We start from the raw sequence: 23,093 nt of genomic DNA on the forward strand, positions 1-23,093 counted from the left end.
GTGGGGCAGCTGCAAGAAGAATCTAGAGAGCCAATATATAGGCCCCACCTGTAATATGATAATATAGTGAAGGAACCGAGAAGAAGTAAACAAATAAATTTACAATTTGGATCATAAAGAAGAAACTTGTAATAGTATTCTTATAGAGTCAGGTAATACATATGAATGTCAAAAAGAATGTAGTAATGGAGATAGAAACCTTTAAAGGCCATACTCCCAACCATGTGCAGAGAGAGAGAGAGAGAGAGAGAGAGGATCCTTTCTTATCTTTCTGTCTCTTTTTTGTTCTTTCTTTTTTGCTTTTTTGCTTCTTTTCAGGTAGTCAAGAACTCCAACTAATAAATAAGAAGAGCAATTTCATAGGCATCGTAATGATGCATACAAGAATCGAAAGTTCTATACCGGAGAGCCCCTGAGGGTGATAAGGTTTATGCACAAGACCATTCCCATCTAAAGGGGAAAAAACAAAAAACATTAGTTACCTGCGACAGTTCTGTCTGTAGGATGACATTGGTTCCAACATTCTTCCAGAAAAGTCACCATAGGTCTCATGCCGGGGTACGATAAGCACATTTGCTGCAGCCAAAGAAGGTAATAAGGGTACTGCTAGGTCCCACCACTTTACTCAACATAAATACAGGGGCCCTGATTTAGCTGATATGGAATTGAACTTAAGTCTATCTTTACCAACACTTGGATCTCTCATTGATCATCTGATTTCCGATTGTTGAAACAAAATCTTTTCAAAGCATGTGATATTGGCCAGTCCAAAAAAGCAGGCAAAAACCCAACGCCGACAACTATAATGTGAATTCACTGGGCACTTCATCTCCTTCCAAGACAAAATTCGTCAAGTCCCATAGCCCAATTGGTGGATGTATAACTGGTGGCGAAGTTTCATCATTGGCAGAAAGAAGATTGTCTCTGCAACTCAGTGAGTGATTTAGTAACAGAATCCCAGGCAGCCCAATACTTAAAACCAGGTCCTTCGCAAGCCAACCAGCTAAAAGAATGTTTTCACCAAAAGCTAATTTACAGCCTCGAAAAAAAGAACCTGCGGTTGTAAATGCCCTCTTTCACACATGATAAGAACGTCATCCCAACCACCAATTAACTGCATGCATCAAATCGGATTCGGATTAGGTAAATCAGATGAGGGTCAACTAAAGAGTCGGAGGATAGAATCTCATTACCTTCACAGTTTTGTCATCATACATGACCCACTGTTCATGGTCATGACTATAAGCAAAGCAGTGATAATGTTGTCCATAATAGCAAACCTGTGAGTTGAATAGCAAGCAATTAGGGCATGAGATGCAAGATTATGCTTGGTCAAATAATTATTTACAGCTGATTAAATATTAACAGAGAAACTTCTGACACAGAATATGAAGAGCTATTGAAATCTACCATCTATTGTCGGTAACATGTACATGTGATGATAGTGACATAAGTGTAATGGTTTGTTGGGCCATGAGCTGTTCTTATGATTATATTTTCCTTAGCCTTGCTGCATCTAGTGATATAATAAAGTGTTACCCTACAGAACATTATAAACAAACTTAAAGCTTAAAGAAGCAAATTATTCCACCCTAAGAGTTCATATCCAAACCTCAAATTCCAAGGCTCATCAACAAGTACAATCCATACACAAACCATGTGATTTTTTCCAATTCATTGTTTTGAAGGTAAAAACTAAAACACTGGCTCTGTATCTGTTTGTTCCTTTTAAAATCACATCTAGAACACCAATTCCTTTTATACCACACTAAAACAAAGTTAAAGAGAACAGTTGAAGAAAAGAGGCACATGCAAAAACAAACACAGAACAGAGCACATAAATAAAAAGAAATCCGAAAATATTATTAACATAACTGGTTTGCATATAGGTTAAAACAGAAAACCAAGGGATAGACTGAGTGACATTACAGGAATTTAAAAATAAAAATAATGGAACAGTTAAGCACACTCTAGAACAAAACGAAGAAAATACAAGCACTGAGTTCTCTGAACAATAAGCACTGGTTGATCAAGCAATAAAAACATCATGAGAACAAGGAAAACACACTGAAGAATAGGTGTAAACATTCTCTCACCGCATAACAAGTGACAAGAAATACATAAATCAACAGTTCATTTACACCATAATGCACAGGGTGATTTTTTTTTTTTTTTTTTTGAAAGATAACGAGGACTATATTGAAAAAGGCCAGAAAACAGCATAGAGACAAGATGATCCTACAGAGAAGAAAGAACATAAAGGAAAAGACAGACACCGACAAGCCATACTACATTACAATAGAGGACGGTTATCCCCAACAATCACAACCTCCGTTCAGCACCCTGTTAATTGAGGTAATCTGTCCACCAAAGGATAGATAGGATTTCTTCCAACGCCTTAATTCTCTCAATCTGTTCCGCCACTGGATCCCAAAGATCTTTTTGGGGGAACCCAATACTAAAAGGTAACCGAAGAAAAGGAATCAGAAGGTTCTCTACTAATCATTCAAATGATCTCGCAAGCTCTTGCACTCTATCATCATCCATATCAATGCCTGCTATGAAGCACTTGACCATTTCACCTTCAACCCTGACACCTCCTCAAGCCATCACAATAGCTCAAATTTTGAAGTTGTATCCTCGATGCACAACAAAATCTCAATGTATCACCCGCAAATTGAAGATATGAAATGATAGGATTAAGCCAACCATAGAGAAACCTTCCAGAAGACTCACCTCTTTCGCTCTATGTAATAGTCTATTTTCAGTGTCTCCTACTAAGGCGAAGCTGCAGGGGTAATGAGTCCCCTTCAACTCTTAAGGAAACCCATGACAATGATTCAAACATTGTTTCCAGTCTGGACATTGGTTCCCATGGAAGAGGAAGTATTCTGTGGAAGTTATACAAGTCCATGGAAATCTTGTAAAAATCATGGAAGTCAAAGGACACAATGAAAATTTATGATGAAACTTCAGGAATTGCTAGAATAAGCATAAATACACACTTAGAAACCATCACATAAGCAACACACATCCAAGAATTGCTAGAATAAGCACAAATACATACTTAGAAACCATCACATAAGAAATGCACCCATCCATAATAGTTTAACAAGATCAAATGCTTAGTGGCATGTGTTGGTGTTGGTGCACATGTCTGGAAGAGCAACGTTCATTCTAAACATTGACATTTCACATATTTTTAAAATTGGTGATATTGTCATTACATAACCTTTCCACTTACTCATCTTATTAATAGAATGGGCATTAATATCTCCTATATATAAGCCATTCAAAAAAAAAATATCTCCTATATATAAGGGTTTTTTGGTAAGGTAGGTTGCTCCATTGTGACCCGGTGGTCACGGGTTCGAGTCACGGAAACTGCCTCTCTGCAAAGCAGGGGTAAGGCTGCGTAGATCTAGCCCTCCCCAGACCCCGCAATGGCGGGAGCCTCGTGCACTGGGCCGCCCTTTTTTATATAAGGGTTTTTTGGCTATGTAGGTGAATGGAAGGAATCAAACTTCAGACTTCGGTCCCCATGGAAGACAACATGAGGCAGTGGAAGTTCAAAATCATTCCCAATAATAAGGATTGAAAATTTATAGGAAAAGATGCAACCCATAATCCATTTTCTCCACCTTCCCCCAATCCCATCCCTACCAAAAGATAGCAAAGCATATCCCATTCCACCACAACATATGCTTTCTACCTATTTACTTTACAAATGACCCCTCGTTTTCCATCCCTCTTCTTAGAGTCAAGGCATTCATTGGCTATAAGGATCCCATCGAGAGTTTGGCATCCTTTTACAAGCACCCCTAGATTTTGAGACACCACCTCCCCAATAATATTTCCCATTCTTCTCTACAAAGAATAGACCAGTGTATCAAATTTTCTTTGCAACAAATCACAAATAGTTATACTTCCAGTGAAAGTTGTTGTGTGAATCAATGACAGATGACCGTGATACCCCTCCTATAACTTAAAGGACTTAAAAACACCTAAGACATAAAAATTAGAATATGGACCCAAATACGAGAGAAGAGATGGTTCTCCATTAATTGTCTGAGGCGTTTTTAAGTCCTTTAAGTCCCAGAGCCAAGTATGAGAGAAGAGATGGTTCTCCATTAATTGTAGCAAGATATGCAACATAAGATCAACACCTGAATAGATGAAAACCGGATATATGTGCATATGTTAATTGCATATGAGAGAAGAGATGGTTCTCCATTAATTGCATGGTTCATTGAGCATACCATTGAAACCAGGCAATGTCTGTTCCCTTGATCTAGCCCACGATACAGGACACCAATATCTAACTCGGTGGTAATGGTTGCTAATGTTGCTGAAATGTCATCTGAACTTTCACAAGTATTTTGCCAACCCAGAACTGCAAGATGAAAACCGGATATATATATATATATATATATATATGTGCATATGTTATCATCTGAAAGAATGCAAAAAAAATGACAGTCTCTTGAGTTGACAGCTAGAGATGCACCTGTCGTGAAAACATGTGGAGGAGTTGAAAGAATGTGACGGATATAGTTCAGCTTTCCACAACCACCAACCTCAGGATCACATGACAACTGGTGATTCATTTCCACACGCTTCAAAAGCTCATCAAGAGAGCTGTCTGAACATGTAATCTGAGAGGAAAAAAAAACTTGAAATTAAGACTAAAAAGAGTTATCTGCATTTCCTAGGATGAGTCACTGGCATAAATTTCAGTAACTTCCATAAATTACAATTTATCTTTCAATCTAGGATGATTCGATTATACACAAATCGTGTCTTCATGTAAGACATGCCTTCATTGTTCGAAGTGCATTAGCATTGATGTTGTGAAAAAATGTAGTGTACTTCAGATGTCTGGACTCCAAAGGGCAGCTGTCACAGTTCATCTGTTCATAAATGTCCATTCCGAAAAGGGTATGAGCTATACAAGCATTATTTGTGCAATCCCAAGAACCTGTGCAAACACTTTCTTCTGATATAGTATTGGAATCACCAGAGCCAGAAGTAAATGACTGATGTAGGCAGTCAAAGATTACGGCTAGTACTTCTGAAGCATCATTCATTTGAGCCTGCAATTCACACGACCTGTCAGATCTAATAAAATAAAGAGGAATGATAGAATGAAGGGCACCCTTGAAAAAAACCAGCTTCAAGGACGCCCCTATTCGTTGATTTCTGCAAAGTCAACATGGTTTTCACTTTTTTCGGCGCCATCCATGTCACCATAAATGCACTTCGCAGAAATCAACAAATATGGGCGCCCTTGCAAGAAGCTGGTTTTTGCAAGGGCCCCCTTCCTTCTATCTTTCCTCAATAAAGAGATAATCAAATTTCATAGATTTACATCTAGCCTAAATGTATAGAAGTGATCTTCAGGACAACTGGCATGTGATACAGATAATTATAAGTTACGAGCAAAGGTCAATCACAAGTTTCTGTGGAAAAGTCTGCTGTTATAAATTGAACAAGCTGCTCACATTGCTGTGAATTTACCTCCTGGAAGAAATTACTATCAGGATACAAGTTGCTTAAAGCTATCCTCAGACAAGTAGGGGCAACAGCTTCTCTCTGTGTTTCTGCAGAAGTGATGCTCAGGGCAGTAAAAATATCATACAACGCACAGATAACACAAGGATCACCAACATGCACATGCAGTGACTTTGATGTTCTCATAAACTCCTCTCGAAACCGTCTTAAATGCCACAACGACTGAGGTTTCACATGAAAAATATAGCGATCAGACTTAGAAACAACAATAATAATAGTAAGTGAAATTTGCTTCGAAGGTCATAGAAAGTGAAAATAGAATTTGTGAAATGCCAACCTGTATTATTACATTCAAAAAACAATTGTATTCACCAACTTCATTTTTCAAGCCTGTCCCATATACATCTTTCCCGCTCTCAATTTTGACCGTGACTTCATCTGGTGAAGCCCCAAAGTCATCTACGTCTGGAGAAACATTGTTAGATAATCTTGGCACTCGTACGGCTGGAAAATTTTGGTGTGCTTGAAACGTGTCTGGAAATATTGAAATATAAATCAAATCTCAGCTGTTGAACATCTTAATATAGAAACCACAATAGAAAGGGAATAAATATGTGTTGCCAGATAGCTGTCATAAAATGAAGACAAATTAAAAGGAATGTGTTTAGGTGCCTAATGATGGACACATGTTAAAAAGAGTGTAACTTAACATGTACACAAGTCCAACATGGCTGCCATATGACAAGACTGACATGGCATGTTTATACGCCATGCAGTTATATGAACTTGAAAAATAAACTGTCGCATAAATGTTACAAATATTAGTTTTGAATGTTAGAAACTTCATTTCTTCAGTAACTAGCACTCCAATAAGGTACACATGGGACGTGGCACATGTGAACGTGACCCAGACCATTCATCTTGTTAACCTCATTATGGATGAACCATAGCCCAAAAGTCACATTAATTGGATGATCGCATCCTTCCTAGTGGAGCATCTATGAGCACTGCAAATAGAAAGCCAAAAAAATAAAAGGAAACAATGATCAACAGTATATGGATTCAATGGGTACAGGTCCCTCCTTTGGTTTGTTAGAGTTAGGACTGATTAATCTGATTTTTTATCATACATTGTGGAGCTTACCAAATAAATGGTCTGGATTACATATACTTGTGCCGCCTGTATTGAATCAAGTGTAATTCATACTGAAAAGTATAAAAGATTTCGATAAAAGCCCAAAAGGCCTTCCTATTTTTTCAATGTCATCTTTGTGTTACACGAACATAAAGAACACTCTACAAAGTTAAAACAGGTCGTAAAATTGCATGTTCCTTCTCGACTTTTACATGAGTGGCATGTGTCATTTTCTTGCTTTGAGTTTCTGAGGTATTATTTGGAATAAAAGATGGTTCATCTTTAGGCTCTGTCTTGGGTCGTAAAATTGCATGTTCTTTCTCGACTTTTACATGAGTGGCATGTGTCATTTTCTTGCTTTGAGTTTCTGAGGTATTATTTGGAATAAAAGATGGTTCATCTTTAGGCTGTCTTGGGTCAGTCCATGGGTTAACCACCAAATTATATATATATATATATATATATATATATATATATATATATATATATATATAGATAGAGAGAGAGAGAGAGAGGGGGGGGGGGGGTTCCTGCTAACGTTAGCGTAAAACAAGGTGGGCCCACATTGTTGGGGGGATCCAAAGCATTCATTTGGAAGGCCCTTTCATGGATAGGGTGTCCACAAAAAATCAGCTCCATTGGATCATCTTAGGGTGTCCATTTGTGGGGTGAACAAATGGGCAGATTAGTGGACAAACAGTATCTGTCCATTTTCACCCCCAGAAATGGAAATCCCAAGGAAGCAGGATTCTTCCCTGGGGGGGAGGGGGTGATCCTAAGCATTCATTTGGAAGGCTCCATCATGGATGGGGGCCCTACCAAAAATCAGCTCCATTGGATCACCAATGGGTGTCCATTTGTGGGACAAAAAATGGACAGATACTGTTTGTCCACAAATCTGTCTATTTTTTGCCCCACAGATGGACACCCTAAGGTGATCCAATGGAGCTGATTTTTGGTGGACACCCTACCCATGAAAGGGCCCATCAAATGAATGCTTTGGATCCCACCCAAAATGTGGCCCCACCCTGTTTCTGTGCTCGAGCGCAGATTTCCATGATGGGGCCTTCCAAATGAATGGTTAGGATCACCCCCCAAATGGCCCCACTCCCCTGTTTCTATGCTCGAGCGCAGGCTCTCTCTCTCTCTCTCTCTCTCACTCTCTCTCTCTCTCTATATATATATATATATATATATATATATATATATATATAGAGAGAGAGAGAGAGAGAGAGAGAGAGAAAGTGGTTACTACACACTTGTGTAGATAAGTTATCTACACACTAGCTTAAAATACAGTGGGGCCCACTTTGTTTGCCATTCATTTGAAAGGCCCTCACATAGATAGGGTGTCCACAAAAAATCAGATCCATAGGATCATCCTAACCATTCGAACTGTGGAGGCAAAAAATAGACTAATTTGTGAATTTTTATACGCGTCCATTTTACCTCCATAAATCGTAGGGTTGGGATGATCCTATGGATCTGATTTTTTGTGGACACCTTATCTGTGTGAGGTCCTTTCAAATGAATGGTTTAGATCACCCAAACAATGTGGCCTCCACTGTATTTTAAGCTAGTGTGAAGGAACCGTTTTCTCATATATATATATATATATATATATATATATATATATATGAGAATAGAGTTCCTAAGGGTGCCCTCATATGGCTTATATGAGGTGGCTCTCACAAAACATAAGGGGCCCACATTGTTAGGATGATCCGAAGCATTCATTTGAAAGGCCCCATCATAGATAGGGTGTGTACAAAAAATCAGCTCCATTGGATCATCCTAACCCCTCCAAAAGTGGGGGGGGAAATGGATAGACACATTTTGTCCACAAATCTGCCCATTTTTGCCCCCACTTTCGGAGGGGTTAGGATGATCCAATGGAGCTTATTTTTTGTACACACCCTATCTATGATGGGGCCTTTCAAATGAATGCTTCGGATCATCCTAACAATATGGGCCCCTTATGTTTTGTGAGAGCCACCTCATATAAGCTTATATGAGGGCACCCTTAGGAACTCTATTCTCTCTCTCTCTCTCTCTCTCTCTCTCTCTCTCTCTCTCTATATATATATATATATATATATATATATATATATATATATATATATATATAGAGAGAGAGAGAGAGAGAGAGAGAGATGCTAGAATGATGCCCCTCCAACATGCAGGGTAACCAATTAGTTTTGCCATGCGTACAGTTGTTTTAATGAGCAACCAAGTGATAGCACACCTGATTTCTCATTAAAGCAGATGCAGGATATGGGATTTGGATGTAGGATAATTTCAGCACTTAGATCAACCTAATAAAGCCTAGTTTCTATTTGGAGCAACCCAAAATAAAAATAGACAATGTATTACATGTTCATGTCCAGGAAACCATAGAAGGCAAATTTCTATACCTGTAGAACTTCTAAAGTAAGACTCTGTAATAGATAAAACATTACTCATGTTTCTTTTCATAGGGCCCACCAGAACCTACTTAAACTCTATCAAAAAATTAAAATGCACATCTCCATAAATAATAATAACTAAGTCTAACATTTTTTGTGATGAAAAGAGCTTTGTAGGGCTCATTAGTGATTCTAGCATGGTGTTTTGGGCTGCATCAAGTTGGCGTGCGTGTGTGGATGGGGAGTGTGTTCATTTTTAAAGACCAGAGATACTTGTGAAGACAAAAGATTTTGGCAGAGTAGTCTGGTTAGTTTTGATTGCAATTATTTCCACGGAAAAATACTTTCTCAAAACTAGGAAGCTGGTGCACTTTATTAAGTTGCCATTCCAAAGTGACTATTGCACTTGTGGACCATGGATGTCAAGAAGCAAACCATTGAGGAGGAAGAGCTTGAATGGTATTTGGTGAGGCAAGAATATCGTCTTGCGCGTCTTCAACATAATCCTTATCATTGTTAACGATTCATCAAGAGGCTACTTTTGTTGTTCTCGAAGGATTCAAAAGGGCAGCCTCTCACTTCTGCTATTGCATCTATTACCTTGGTAAGTTAATTGGAAAGGGTCATGGGCTCGCTGTGGTTGGAGACATAAAGCTTCGGAAATGGGTAGCTTGGGCCTTGAGGTGTTGCACCTCCAATTGGTCGACGATACCATTATGCGAGCTTTTCAAAGGGAATGATGCCCTTATGACACGTGACACCTTGGCAGCCCATCTGTATCACGAGCAATGAGGGCTAACCTAAGGTGCCAGTCAAGGTTGTAAAAAAAAAAAATTCCCCACTCATTGGGTTGAAAGAAAGCACCACTTCGCTCAATTATCTTGGCCAGCCATTGTGCACTGCAAAACTAGAAAGGAGCTCCAACACACCATTTGCACGAAGAAGTCACAATCTATTGGTGGGAGGAATGGTTTGGCGTTTTAACTTTTAAATGGTTTGCAATTTCCATACAGTTAACAGACTTGCATTATTGTGGACCACACTAAATTATTTAATCAACTTTTTAAGATTTTACATCGCCCAAGTGTTGCCACAATTTCATAATATTACAGATGGACAAATGCAACTGCCACTAGTCAAGGAGCGCCAAAAGTTCTGAGCAATAAGTGGTGGGCTGTGAAGTTCTTGTAATTGCCACTCTTTCAAATAGCAAAGCTCTACACCTTATTGAGAGAGAAATTCTCTGATAATTGGCGATCGGAATGTACGCCTTCATTATGCCCCTAAGTCATGCATCACCTATGTCAGCCCCAATGAATATAGTAATCATGAAAAAGTTGCATTTGAATTTACTTTTTTACTAGAAAGTTTGTTCTCATTGAATCAAAAGCAATACTACAAGTTTCAATATCTGCAGTTGATATCCCCAGAAGAAAGTCCATAAGTTTCTGTCAGAGAATTTGTTCCCATTGAATCATGAAGTTTCGATATCGGTCATTGACAGTGTAGAACCATGCACCTAAGGTTTTTCTTGTGCAGATAATATCTAATAGACAAAAATTGTTCCCACTGAATCATGAAGTTTCCATATCGGTCATTGACAGTGTAGAACCATGCAGCTAAGGTTTTTCTTGTGCAGGTAATATCTAATAGACAAAAATGATACTCAGGCAAGGCTGGCAATTCTGTCGTGGTGGGAAAGACCAATTTTTCAATAAGCTTTGAAACAATTGATCAAGAATTTATTACTCGGCAGTTATTTGCGTGCTAATATTTGCAAAGCCAAAAGGTATAATTCAATCACATAAATAAATGACATAAAATAAGATTCCTAAATTGGAGACTTTGATATAAACAAGTTTCATAAAGGATTATAATGTTGACACAAATATGCAATAGCAATTGATGCTCACCAAGGCTCTGCCGTACAGCCTTTTTAAGGTCAGCTTGAAATCTTTCGTCATCATCCTCCTCCGTGTGAAGTTGTCTTAGCGTCTTTGTTCCATTTTCTCCTACATGTGGATCAACTAAATTGCAAAGTAAACTATGATTGTATTAGTTCCATGTTCCAAAAGTAAAACAACCGATATATGAGACTAAGTAAACAAAACATATTTTTAAATAAGCTAAATAGATTTTTTATGACAGTTGTGAAAATTGATATTGGTATTTGCAAAATCTGTAGTCTTAAATGAAATCATGGCTCTAGAATGAACATTTCTTGAGAACAAGCGAAGGAACATTTCTTGAAATGAAAACAATATTTAAAAAAAAAAAAAAGAGCCACAATGAAGAAACAAAGTACCAAATAGGTACAAGATTCCAAGTCATTTGAATATTACTAATATACCATGACTCCAGAATCTAAAATGAAACCACCATGAAGGAAATCCTCTTTTCCCAATTTTGTACCACGATAAGGGAACCATTTTCACCATCTCAAAAAAAAAAAGGGGGAACCATCTTCAGCTCCTAATGGAATGTTTAACTGATCCATTCCAGATCGTTCGAACTGGTAGGGAAGTCGTAACACGGGAAAACCACGGAAAAAACAACTTATTTAAAGAAATTGGTTACCTTCCAATTGTATAAGTAGGATCGTTGGCAAGCAATAAGCACTTAATGCAATTCGAGTCATTTTCATCTTCTTTTGTTGTTAAGCGACGGAAATGCGTAGGTTAATTAATTGCTTTCACGATTTAGGTAAACAAGAAATATGCACGCCTCTCCTCATCTCTGTTGAGCCCATCTCGTTTATTTATTTATTTATTTTTTCGGGGAAGGGGGGTATAAGTTGAATAGTATGGAATTTCTCCTTATAAGAGGAAAAGCCATCGCATAGGTGCTCCTGTACAAGCTCCCACAAAGCCTTACGTGAGAAGGGCACCACGATTTTTTTTAAGAGCTGAAGAAGATGGTCATTGTGCCCTGCCCCGTTCATACCTAACTCATAGGGGGTACAACAGCTTGAATAAACCATGCTCGTCAACCAAGTTTGTTCAATGGTTGTAATGTAATTGGTTAGTGGGGGAAAACCAGGCAGGGACTCAAAAGGATTAGGCGAAGTGTCCTCGACAAAATATAAAAGAGGACCGAAGGAATGTGTAGACACCTTAACGAACTCATGTGGCAACTCCTCAACCGGAGGACAATCTCTCACGAAGAAGAAAGGATAAGACAAGAAGGATGGAAGAAAAACTAAAGAACAACATGAAACAAATTCCAACCAACTAATTAGCAATGGTGGTAACCAAAGTTTTAAATTTCGGTTTCGGAATCGGTTTCGGCCACCACCGAAACCGAAATATTTCGGTTTCAGCCGAAATCATGTAAAAATTATGATAATGATTTCGTTTTTTTTTCCGACCGAAATGTCTAAAATTTCGGTGTGAAATTCGGCGATTTCAGTGGAAATTTTGTAAAAAGGGCTAAAAACGAAATTTCGTTTATGGGGCAACATTTCGGTGAAATTTCGTCGAAATCTTGTAAAGAAACGACTTCATGTAAATTTGTTTCGGTCGTGGCCGAAACTTCGGTCATTTCGTTTCGTTCCAACCGAAATTTAAAACCATGGTGTAACTCATAGGGCATACAACAGCTTGAATAAACCATGTTCTTCAACCAAGTTTGTTCAATGGTTGTAATGTAATTGGTTAGTGGGGAAAAACCGAGCAGGGACTCAAAAGGATTGAGCGAAGTGTCCTCGACAAAATATAAAAGAGGACAGCAGGCCTATGTAGACACCTTAACAAACTCATGTGTAACTCCTCAACCCGAGGACAGTCTCTCATGAAGAAGAAAGGATAAGACAAGACGGATGGAAGACCAAACTAAAAGAACAACATGAAACAAATGCCAACCAACTAATTAGCAATGGTGGTAAGACTATCAACTTGCATAATTTGTGCTTAGGGCTTTAGGCCCCGTTTGGATTGCAAGAAAAACATTTCTGGCAGAATTATTTTTTTTCTTTCCACACTATGGAGGAAAATTATATAATTATGATTAATTCAGAGGGATAATATCATAAATGGAAGGTCCCCCAAAGTAAAAATTGAATAGGGTAGGTTCAAGATATATTTCTTCATCCGTGAAAAAGGCAGAGAGTTTTGGAAATATTTTTCCTTTCCAAACTTTTCTAGAAAATTCTTGGAATCCAAACAAGGCCTTAAGGAATTTAATAATTGCATGCCTTAAATTGAGCCATACCTACTAATCATGTAGAAAGAACTCACGCCATAGACAAACAACAAAATAGAAGACAGATTCCACACTGAATAAAATAAATAGACCGCTGGATTTAATATGTATATGGTTTTCCTTATATATGCACCTATCTTAATCAAATAGGTATTCTCAAGTTTTTGGGTTATTTTTTTCTTGTGTCCAAGGCATGAAGCATGAAAAATGGCAGCCAATTTTTTTTATTTTTGTGAAATAACGAATGCCAACTTATTAGCAACCATGCTTGAGCCATATCTTAGTTGGAAGGTGCTTTGTGTCGCAACCACGAGGTGGGGGGATTCAATGCCAGCTTCCTTAACAAGAGGGGAAAATAACTCATCGAAATTTTTAAATTTCGATGGCTCTAGTTTGGGTAATCCTGGCCCAGCTGGGATAGGGGGTGTCCTGAGAGACTGCGCCGGAGAGGTCATTAAGGCTTATTCCGGTCCGATCGGAACAGCAGATTCAAGTGAAGCAGAGGTAAGAGCAGTTCATCAAGGCTTTTTGTGTATGGAAAGGAATAGCTTAGGCAGTTGCATTGTAGAGGGTGATTCGCTTAATGTTATAAGATGGCTCAGGGGCTCGTTGATTCCTCCGTGGAGATTTCTTCGTTTCTTTGATGAGATAAAAGACATATCGGAAGGGCTTTCGGTTTTATATCAGCATGCGAGAAGATCTGCTAATGCTATGGCAGATAAGTTGGCAAAAGATGGAGTTTCTAAGCAGGTTTTAGAGCGTTTTGATTTTTTACCGCCCTAATTGTATAATTGCGGGGTTGTCTCTGTTTTCTTGGTTTGTATCTGTGTCTTTGTACTTGAAGGGGACCTTCTCAGTCTTCTTTTAATGAATCCTGTTACCTTTCAAAAAAAAAAAAAAAAAGGGGGGGGGGGGGGAATAAATCATTAGCAACAACAGTAAGCATCAGGATTAGACTTAGTCAGTTTGAGCCGGGTAGATCCTTTCACCTTCTTCATGAAAAATTTCGAAAGGATTCATTAGCCGACCCCAACTAGTTTGGGACAAAGGCTTAGTTGAGTTGAGTTGAGTTGAGTTGAGCAACAATGGTAAGCGTGTCAAGTTGCAGAACCAATATTTTGGGCCCTAGGTATCTGATTTTGGCAGAGATGATTTCCTCGAAAACATCCACTTCTCCATCAAAAGCATCTTCTTCTTCTTTTTTGAATTAACGAAATTTGTATTAAGAAAAGAAGGGAAAAGGCTGGAGACTCAGATGTTCAGTACAATGGAAAAGAGAGAACAAGGATCAGTAAATATACAAGGACCCTTAAGGTGGGAGAAAATTGCAAATCTCGACCCCTTCCCAGACCACACCCTCTCTGGCCAACCTATCCGCCTCATTATTCGCTGATCTCCTCACATGCTGGTAAGAAATGAGGAAACCCTCCACCCTCTCCTGAATCTTGTCTAGTAAGTGCAAATCTCCATGGGAGTGGTTCCCCTTCAAGATACCCTCAACCACTAGATGGTGAAAAATATTGCTCTCCAGCCATTCAAAAAAGTATTTGTCAACATGACCCTTATACCTTGGAGAACTGCTCTCACCTCCGCCTAATTCGAATCTGAAATCCCAATGGGCCATAAGAAAGCCTACCTTGTTGTCCCAATGGGCCGTAAGAAGGCCAACCTTGTTTTCCAATGCTTGTCTCTTAGAACTCCTACGCCTGCTGGCCCGGGGTTGACCATGCTTGATTCATCAAAGTTAAATTTCATCTTAGCAAGGATGAGCACCCCCTTTCTTTCACTGCATCTTTTCTCCCTCTCCGCTCCCCTTCTCTATCCCTCCTGGTGGGTCCTATTGCTACAGTACATTGGTGCCATAGAATATATTCCTGGGAATCCAAACCCCACTATCGGGATTGGACTCCACTGCCTTGTATGAAAATTCCCCCCATTTAGGGTAGATTTTAGGTACCTCATTGATTGGTCGAAAAAGGTTTGGAGGCATCCTGTTATATTAACAGTGATGGGATGAGAACTTTGTCTCTTTCAACATGTGTTTAAGGAAGATCTGAATTTCTTATATTATATTGAGTCCTTGGTATGCAGAGCCAGAGATTAGCTTGACAGTGTAAAGGAGTTCATGCAGTTTCAATTCATGCATGTTACGGTTTATGCACGTACAAAATGAGTATGGTGAAGGTACCTGTTCTGTATTGCTTTGATACTTAAGCATGAAAACTTTTCGACAGGTGCAACACACAGTACCCAGAAACATAACAATAACCATTTTTTTATATTTGCAAATATGTGAACCAGAAGTACAAGGCTGCAAAGCTAATTTACAGAAATGCATGCAGTAAGTAGAAAGAAAACACATTAGCCAGAGAAAAATATCCATGATCATGTGCAAGACCAGCCCTATATACAGTGAACAATTTACAATCACCGTGAAAAGATAACATCCAAAGGTAAAGGTTGAAAGCCTATTAATTATTTACCAGAAATTGCTTCAAAATTTTTACTTGCATAATCACCATGCTGCATGTCTTTGCCAGAAGTTAATTTTGCTGGCAATGAAGGTGTGCCTAATTACCAACAATGAGTAACAATTAAGGAAACAATTTGACCAATACTAAAGGTTGATTGAAGAATAATAGCAGAAAATGCAAGAAAAATCAACCCAGATCAAGGGCACAACAATTTTCCTGCACTTACTATTGAATCCATGCAAATAATCCTGCCCCTTTGTATGACATTGATCTTTGAAGCCACTTTCAATTTGCAAGTGTTGAACTTCATAATTTTCTTTCTCAGATGACAATGGTCGAAAATTTCGGTTAAGCATCTTTGTAGAGTTCTGCCGATTAGCTTGCCTTCCTGTCCTTCGATCAGAAGGCAAAGTACCATCTTCCAAAATTCCTTGGTTTGACATGCCTACAGAAGCCAGTGAGGACATCAGGACCTGCTTCCAATTAATATATTTGTTTGACCAGCAACGGAATTAAATAAAGAATGACTACCAAATATATGTGCATATAGCTATATAACAAGTAACTTAACAGAGAGATTCTAACCTTGCTTGGATTTGCTGTTCGGGTGGCTGTTAGTTCTTTTAATCCTTTGGGTGCTAGCACTGGTAGATGATTTACTAGGGACGGAAGTTCTCTCAGCAGTTTTTATGTGTGACCCCACAGCTGGATCCTCACTAGTGAATGGTTCATGACGCTTATCGTGGTAGCTAAATGGCACCCTCTTTACTTCTGAATTCCGTTGCACATCAGTTCCACTAGAATATTTTCCGGACGGATCCAATTCATTATTTTGATTATTTATGAGAATGGATGCTTGTGGAGAATGGAAACCAACAACATTGACACCTTTCCAACTAATTGGAGAGCCATCACTAGGTACGTTTACCTGCTTACAATTTCTCAACTGCTCAAGTGGGACTGGATAATCAACATTGGATTTCGGATCAACAACAAATGAACCCTCTGTTAAGTTCTCCAAGACTGCCCCACCAACCCTCCTATTTTGCTCTGCCAGATGCTTCTGTTTGGCCTCATGTTCTATCCGTCTTTGATACTCCAAAGTTTCCTCAAGCTTTCTTTCCTCTGCTTCAAGCTCAATCTTACGTCTAAATTCCTCTTCTTGTTCTTCCAATTCATCACCATTTCCAGTAATTACGATCTCGGAGTCTCTCTGATTATCAGTTGCAACATGGAAATCACTGCAGAGTGCGGAAAGATACACATACTCAATAGATCAAATGCAGAATATCCAATAGTAAAAAAATAATAGAAAGAAGCGAGTGACACTGCTTAAAAGACCATTCAGCACCTCTACATACCAAAATAAAGTTTGTGACTACCCGTGAATTAATATGAGAAAAACTTATAAGGATATAGAACACCCATCCTACAACAATTTATTTTGCTCGGTGCAGTATTTGAAAGAATTCAACAGTCACCATCATGACATCAAGTAGCTCGGATGCTAAAGTTTGAGTAAAAAGAAAGTATGCTAAAGAATTTAACACCAAGAAATGGATTGCTCATCTGACAGTAGTATGTGCTAAAAAGCATACAAGTGAAATTGATTAAAATCCAGCGCATTTACTACTTTTCCCATGCCGGCATAATGAAACCAAAAGGTTAAGGAAACATGGTAATTAAGTGAATATGTATAGAGCATGTATGTACAAAGAATGCATGTGGAGAATTTATCACACCAAAAACAACACCGGGAATGTGAGCTTTTCTCTTTCCATTCTTCCTCCTCCCTCCCTCCCTCCCTCCCATATAGTGCACGTATGCAATACACGTGGAGATTCCGTCAAACTAAAAACAACACCAAGACCCTAACCATTCCATATATCTGACATTAAGGCTGAAGGCCCCATTGGTTTCACTGTTCGAAAAGGAAACATTCCAAAATTCAGGCAAGCCCATGGTTAGAGAAAAGATGGAGTTATTTAGCACACCAATTGAAAAAGTGGACACCATTTGAGAAAAGAGATGTGCATGGCCAGCGTGGTGCCACTTTTTGACTGGTGATGAAAAAGATGGAATTGAGACACTCTAATTTATTTATTTATTTTGAATGGCCGACACACTCTAAAATTTTATATTAGTATATATACATATATCTTTTAATGTTGATTAGTATAACAGAGAATTTGGGGCACTGGAAGCAGATTGACTCGGTATGGTCATACTCGTTCGAACCAGACTCGGCCCAGGTAAAACCGAGTCAACTCGGAGAGTTTTTAAATAGTGCTATAAAGTTCAATTTTTCATATAGCTATAAAAAGTTCTTTAACGTCAATTGGGTTTCATTATCATTTTGGGAGATTACTTGCTGAAAATATGAACATGGGCAATTCTTACCCCGCAATAGGAGCAAATACACATGCTTATGCATCATGGGCATTAATAATAAAAAAAGTTGTGGCAATTCGACACATGTAACCTAATTGTTTTTACTTATCTCTGCATATTGGCAACTGTCTCATATCCGACTCTAGTACATTTATTGGTGATACACATATCATCAATGAGGTTCAAAAGTACCCAACTGGTGTCTCTATCGCGGATGTTGTGCATTGATTTGACTTGACCTTTGTTCACAACAAATTTATGCATGAGAAAATTACACATATTGAGATCAAATTTCCCTCTTTCAATAAGAAGTTTTATTGAAATAGTGAGAACATACATTTAAAATACCTTTTTCATTCACAAAAAAAGTGAGAACATACACTTTCAACTATAATGGCCATTAATTACATTTTTTAATGAAAGAAAAACATTTGATTATTCATCAATAACTCAATGTTTCAACAATTCCCCTCAAGATGGAGAGTAGATATAGATCATTCACATCTGGAAACTAAGATGACTAATGTTGATTTCTCATGAGAGTTTTTGTGAACACATCTATCAACTGATCCACTTATCAAACATAGGGAGTATAAATTTGTCAAGAATCTACTTTCTCACATACAAAATGACAATCTACTTCTATGTGTTTGATTAGCTAATGCAACATCGGATTTGAGGCAATGTGGATAGCTACTTGGTTGTCACAGAACATGGGCATGGACATGGAACTAGTATCGTGAAATCCCTAGTCAACGAGTGAGGCCTTCATCCAAATCAACTCATAAATTGAGAGCAATTGTTGGAGGCAGTAACAGAATTTCCAGTAAAAATTTGAAAGAAATGAATTTTCAGAAAATGAATGATCAGGACGGATCAGTTCAAATTACTCTGCAGAGTAGACTGACATAAAACTACAAGAACAAAATCTAAAAAAGGAAGCAGCCCGACAGGAAAGGAACCAAGAGATTGGACATTTCAAAACATCAATAGTACAAGTGTGTTTGAGTATGTGCACATGAGTGTGTGTGTGTGTGTGTGTGTGTGTGTGTGTGTGTGTGTGTGTGTGAGAGAGAGAGAGAGAGAGAGAGAGAGAGACGTACAGTTGTTCTTCAGTTTCATGATGAATGGGAAGTTGCTCACTGCTACCAATTCTCTGAAAAAAAATTAAGAGACATTAGCACTACACCATAAATGGATATCAGATAGCTACGACCTTAACAAAAGAAACTGAACCAGACCCAACAAAGTCAAAACCTTTAAATCTTTAGCTTTTCTATGATCCTTGCTCTTTTTCTTTTCCTTTGACTTCTCCTGTATCTGTTTTGAATGATCACCTCCTCTGTTGACATTCTTTTTGGCATCAAGTGCAAGCTCTGCTAAAAAGGCTTCTCTTGCGGCATCAGATTTCTCAGTGGCATCTTTGTCCACTAGATCCTCCAAGTGCCACTGCAAAAGGAAGATTGACACCAAGAACATTTTACACTCCACAATCAATGTAGGTTCCCAAAACATGAGATATTTAATGCAACACATTCAAACGAAATCAAAACGGACCCGCATGAATGACTTCACAAGACAGAAAATCACTGCCCGGTAATCAAAGGCGGAAACAGGCCCAAGTTTAAGCTCCAATTGCTGCATTCCAATGACATTCCGCATGATCCTTGCATCAATTTTGCTGAGCTGGAGGGCAGCAACTTATAAGTTAAACCTCACGAGCAAGTGTAAAAGGAAACGTTAAAAACGCAAATAGAACAAACAAACAAACCTCGACAGATAACTGTTCCTTTTGTCTCTGGATAGCCACTTCTACGCAAGTGTCAGCTTGATGCAGGTAGTCTTGCATTCTCCAATCTTCATCCTCACCACATTCCAAGTCACATAAACGAGATGTAACACCAGATAGAGTCTCATCGTATCCAAATGGAGTAACATTTAATGTTTGGGCTTCTTTAAGAACATTTGATATAGCATCCAGCTCAAACCTGCTGTTAATAAATATTACATCATTGTCCCTTTCCACAAGCTCTTCTTGTCGCTTCCTCAGGACAGCTTCGTAACTGCGAGAGAGAAATTTCACGGTATGATCTCGTTTCTTAAGTTCCTCAAGACATAGAGTTTCAACGGCATGCAAAGCCTCCTCATAGCTCAGATGTTCACATTTCCTCTCACACAAGCTCTGTAAGAGGTAGAACTCTTTCTCAAGCATCTGTAGAACTTCCATTCCCTGATGTGCTTTCTCTTCCCTCAGACGAGTCCATGATCCTAGCTGTTCACTGCTAGAAGGGCCAGAAAAAATCCAAGATAAAAGAGCATCACCATCCAACTCCCCATCTTCACGATCGCTGAGAACGGACGTTGTCATACCATCAATGGACCCAGCATTGTCGGCTTCATTAGAAAAAATTCTGCCCCTCAATAAACGCTCATCCAAAATGAGACATGATGAATCGCTACTAAGGGCAACCCTCTCTAGGATTTCACCCTCCTGGGTGACACTATGGGTATCATCGATAGAGATATTCTTCTCTGAGTATTTGCCTAAGCCACAAGAATTTGAAAGCTCCTGAAAGAACTTGAGGATCTTTATAAGCTGTGAAGCTCCCAAGAAGCAGATACAGAGAGGCGTTTGATCCAACCCATGGTTCAGTAGTGAACCCGACGAGAGACCCTGGAGCTCGTCCATGGTGTACTGTATAACCTTGTTAAGATGACTAGCAGAAAGATATTTATGTTTCAAAAGTAACTGAAACATACCATGAATTCTTTCAAGGAGTTTGGCACGCTCTGAATCATCGGACAATGGTATTCTCTGTGAGATCGAATCTGCCTTCACCCACTTACCACCATCATAATCCCTTAAATTGAAGCTGGAGATATGATCGTGGTTTATGCTTTCCATAGGATATCCATTGCAAAGCTCTGCCTTAGACTCCCCATCTACCACCTGCACTCCCTCCTTGTCAACCAAAGAATTGGATGTTTCATTCGAGGACCAATCTCCGGGTAATAGAGAGTTGTTCTCAATACTCCCATTTATATGGTCCCCATTGGCAGACTCAATCCTAAGCGATTGGCATTTCAACTGATCTTCGAGCATTTTCACAGCAGCATAGGCATCGATCGGTTTCCAGCTACCATTGAGTAGCATCTCGACCCAGTCACCATCGACTTCTTGGGGCAAGACCGACTGCAACTTTGGCGAGAGGTTCCCCATATGCTCTCGCACGACATGCTGTATATGGGATTTGCAGTCTGTGAATTTCTCATTACACCTACAACAAACCCAAAACTTCCAAGTCTTGTTGATGTCGGCAAATAACAGAGCTTCTGATAAGATATCCATAGCCAAAACATCCTTAGTGGATGCACAATGCACCCTGAGATCATCAACACTGACTTCAAGCAAATTCTGGCTCTTCTCAAGACTCATAGAGTTCCAATATCCGCGGACATGTTCCATTCTCTCCACAGAAGATGAAATCTTCCTAAGATTCGCAATCTTCCTACGCTCACTTACCCTATGGCTACTAGAAGAAGACACAGAGGCCTTATCCTCATCGTTTTGGGATTGGGGCGAATCGGATTTCTGCTGCAGGAGCCTCGCGGCAGCGACCCGGACCTCAATCTCTTTCCGCCGTTCTTCAGGCGTCTTAGTCGCCTTCTTAATCTCATTAGGCCTCCTTGCCTGAACCAACCTAAGCTCCATTGGGTCTTCCGATAGCCGCCTCAATGGAACCAATCTGAACTTCTCCTCCCCATTCCCATTCCCAAAATTCTTCATCCAAGTTGAAATCGAAGCAATGTTAGACTTCTGAATGAGCGAACGGAGCTCCTGCTGGACATGAGAAATCCTCGCCTCTGGACTAGAAAGCTTCTGTTGGCTCTCATCTTGGAGACTCTCCCTAGCAGGATCAATGGGGCTCTGAATCGAGAGAGCACGATCGCATTCCTGTATCACTTCCTCATACCCTTTACTATCATTCGACGCCTCGTAGAGCAAATTCGCATAAAAGTGCGAAAACTCAACCGAATTCGGAGACATCAAGACGGCCTTTTTAGCCGAATCAATCGCGTTCTTGAGGTGCCTCTGTTTCGCATTAGGGTCTTCAATGAGGGACGCGATTTTGACACAGATAGTGCCTTGAACTCGTTGAAGGAGGGCGCAATTCTCATATTTGAGACACGCCTCCTTCATTAACCTTAGGGCTTTGGTGTGGTTGCCCCGCCGAAGGGCGGTAAGAGACCGCTCGCATTCGAGCTTTACAGAAGGCGAAGGAGGAGAATCTGAATCAGGGATAATAACCTGTTCGATTCGATCGGACTCTTCAAAAGGCCCAACAATGGATCGCTCATCTTCGATAGGATCCGAGGCAAGACCGTTCTCTGCGGCTTCAGATGGTGGTGGTGTGGACGGAGGAGGACGAGCGCGCTGATTAGGGTTAGGGTTTCGCTTCTTATGCCCCATGTTCTAACCCTATTTTCCCCTTTACATGCATAACAACACAGAGAGATAGGTATAGAGAGAGAGAGAGAGAGAGAAAGTTTCTTTAGGGCAAAAAAACAAACAGATGGTGGGCAAGAGAAGGTAATGTGAAAGATAAGGAGGAGAGTGTTGTGATCGATGAGACTCTCGCCCACCCAAAGATGAGAGAGATTGAATAGGGTTTTGTGTTTTATCAAGTGACAAACCTCAATAAAAAGATAGATTGAAATGGGTTTTGTATATTGTTTTCGGTTAGAGGAGAAGATCGACTTACCAACCTTTCAATCGATTTAAGAAGAGCAGAGGAGGAGGAAGAAGAGAGTCGCAGACTCAACTAAGCGACAACTAGAATCTACAACCCTTCATTTTTTTTTTTCTCTATTTTACTCGTATTGGTTGCGATCTTCTTTTCCCCATATAACAAAAAACTCCCATGCCGAAAGATTTTTATTAGGAAGAAAAATGACAGGAAAGAAAAACCCAACTTG

General features: G+C 39.3%; 1 protein-coding gene across 2 annotated transcripts; it reads right to left on the reverse strand.

The window, feature by feature from the left end:
* Positions 1-86: 86 nt before the first annotated feature.
* LOC143858661 (uncharacterized) lies at positions 87-23,082 on the reverse strand. Of its 2 annotated transcripts, XM_077369362.1 has the most exons (15): positions 19,888-23,081; positions 19,674-19,802; positions 19,374-19,565; positions 19,220-19,272; positions 16,311-16,966; positions 15,952-16,170; positions 15,735-15,821; positions 10,965-11,078; positions 5,849-6,045; positions 5,518-5,733; positions 4,818-5,093; positions 4,508-4,655; positions 4,260-4,393; positions 1,194-1,280; positions 87-1,114 (listed from the first exon to the last, which is right to left on the reverse strand). In XM_077369362.1, exons 1-15 carry the CDS (start codon positions 22,585-22,587, stop codon positions 1,028-1,030), a joined length of 5,295 nt encoding a protein of 1,764 aa, XP_077225477.1. In that variant the 5' UTR covers positions 22,588-23,081; the 3' UTR covers positions 87-1,027. The 2 variants fall into 2 exon arrangements, with proteins under 2 accessions (XP_077225477.1, XP_077225478.1); XM_077369363.1 differs by lacking the exon at positions 15,735-15,821 and having other exon boundaries at positions 19,888-23,082.
* Positions 23,083-23,093: the final 11 nt, after the last annotated feature.

The sequence above is a fragment of the Tasmannia lanceolata genome, unplaced genomic scaffold (assembly GCF_043159265.1).
Source record: "Tasmannia lanceolata isolate RefF3 unplaced genomic scaffold, GAP_Taslan_0.1 ptg000026l, whole genome shotgun sequence".
NCBI lineage: Eukaryota > Viridiplantae > Streptophyta > Magnoliopsida > Canellales > Winteraceae > Tasmannia > Tasmannia lanceolata.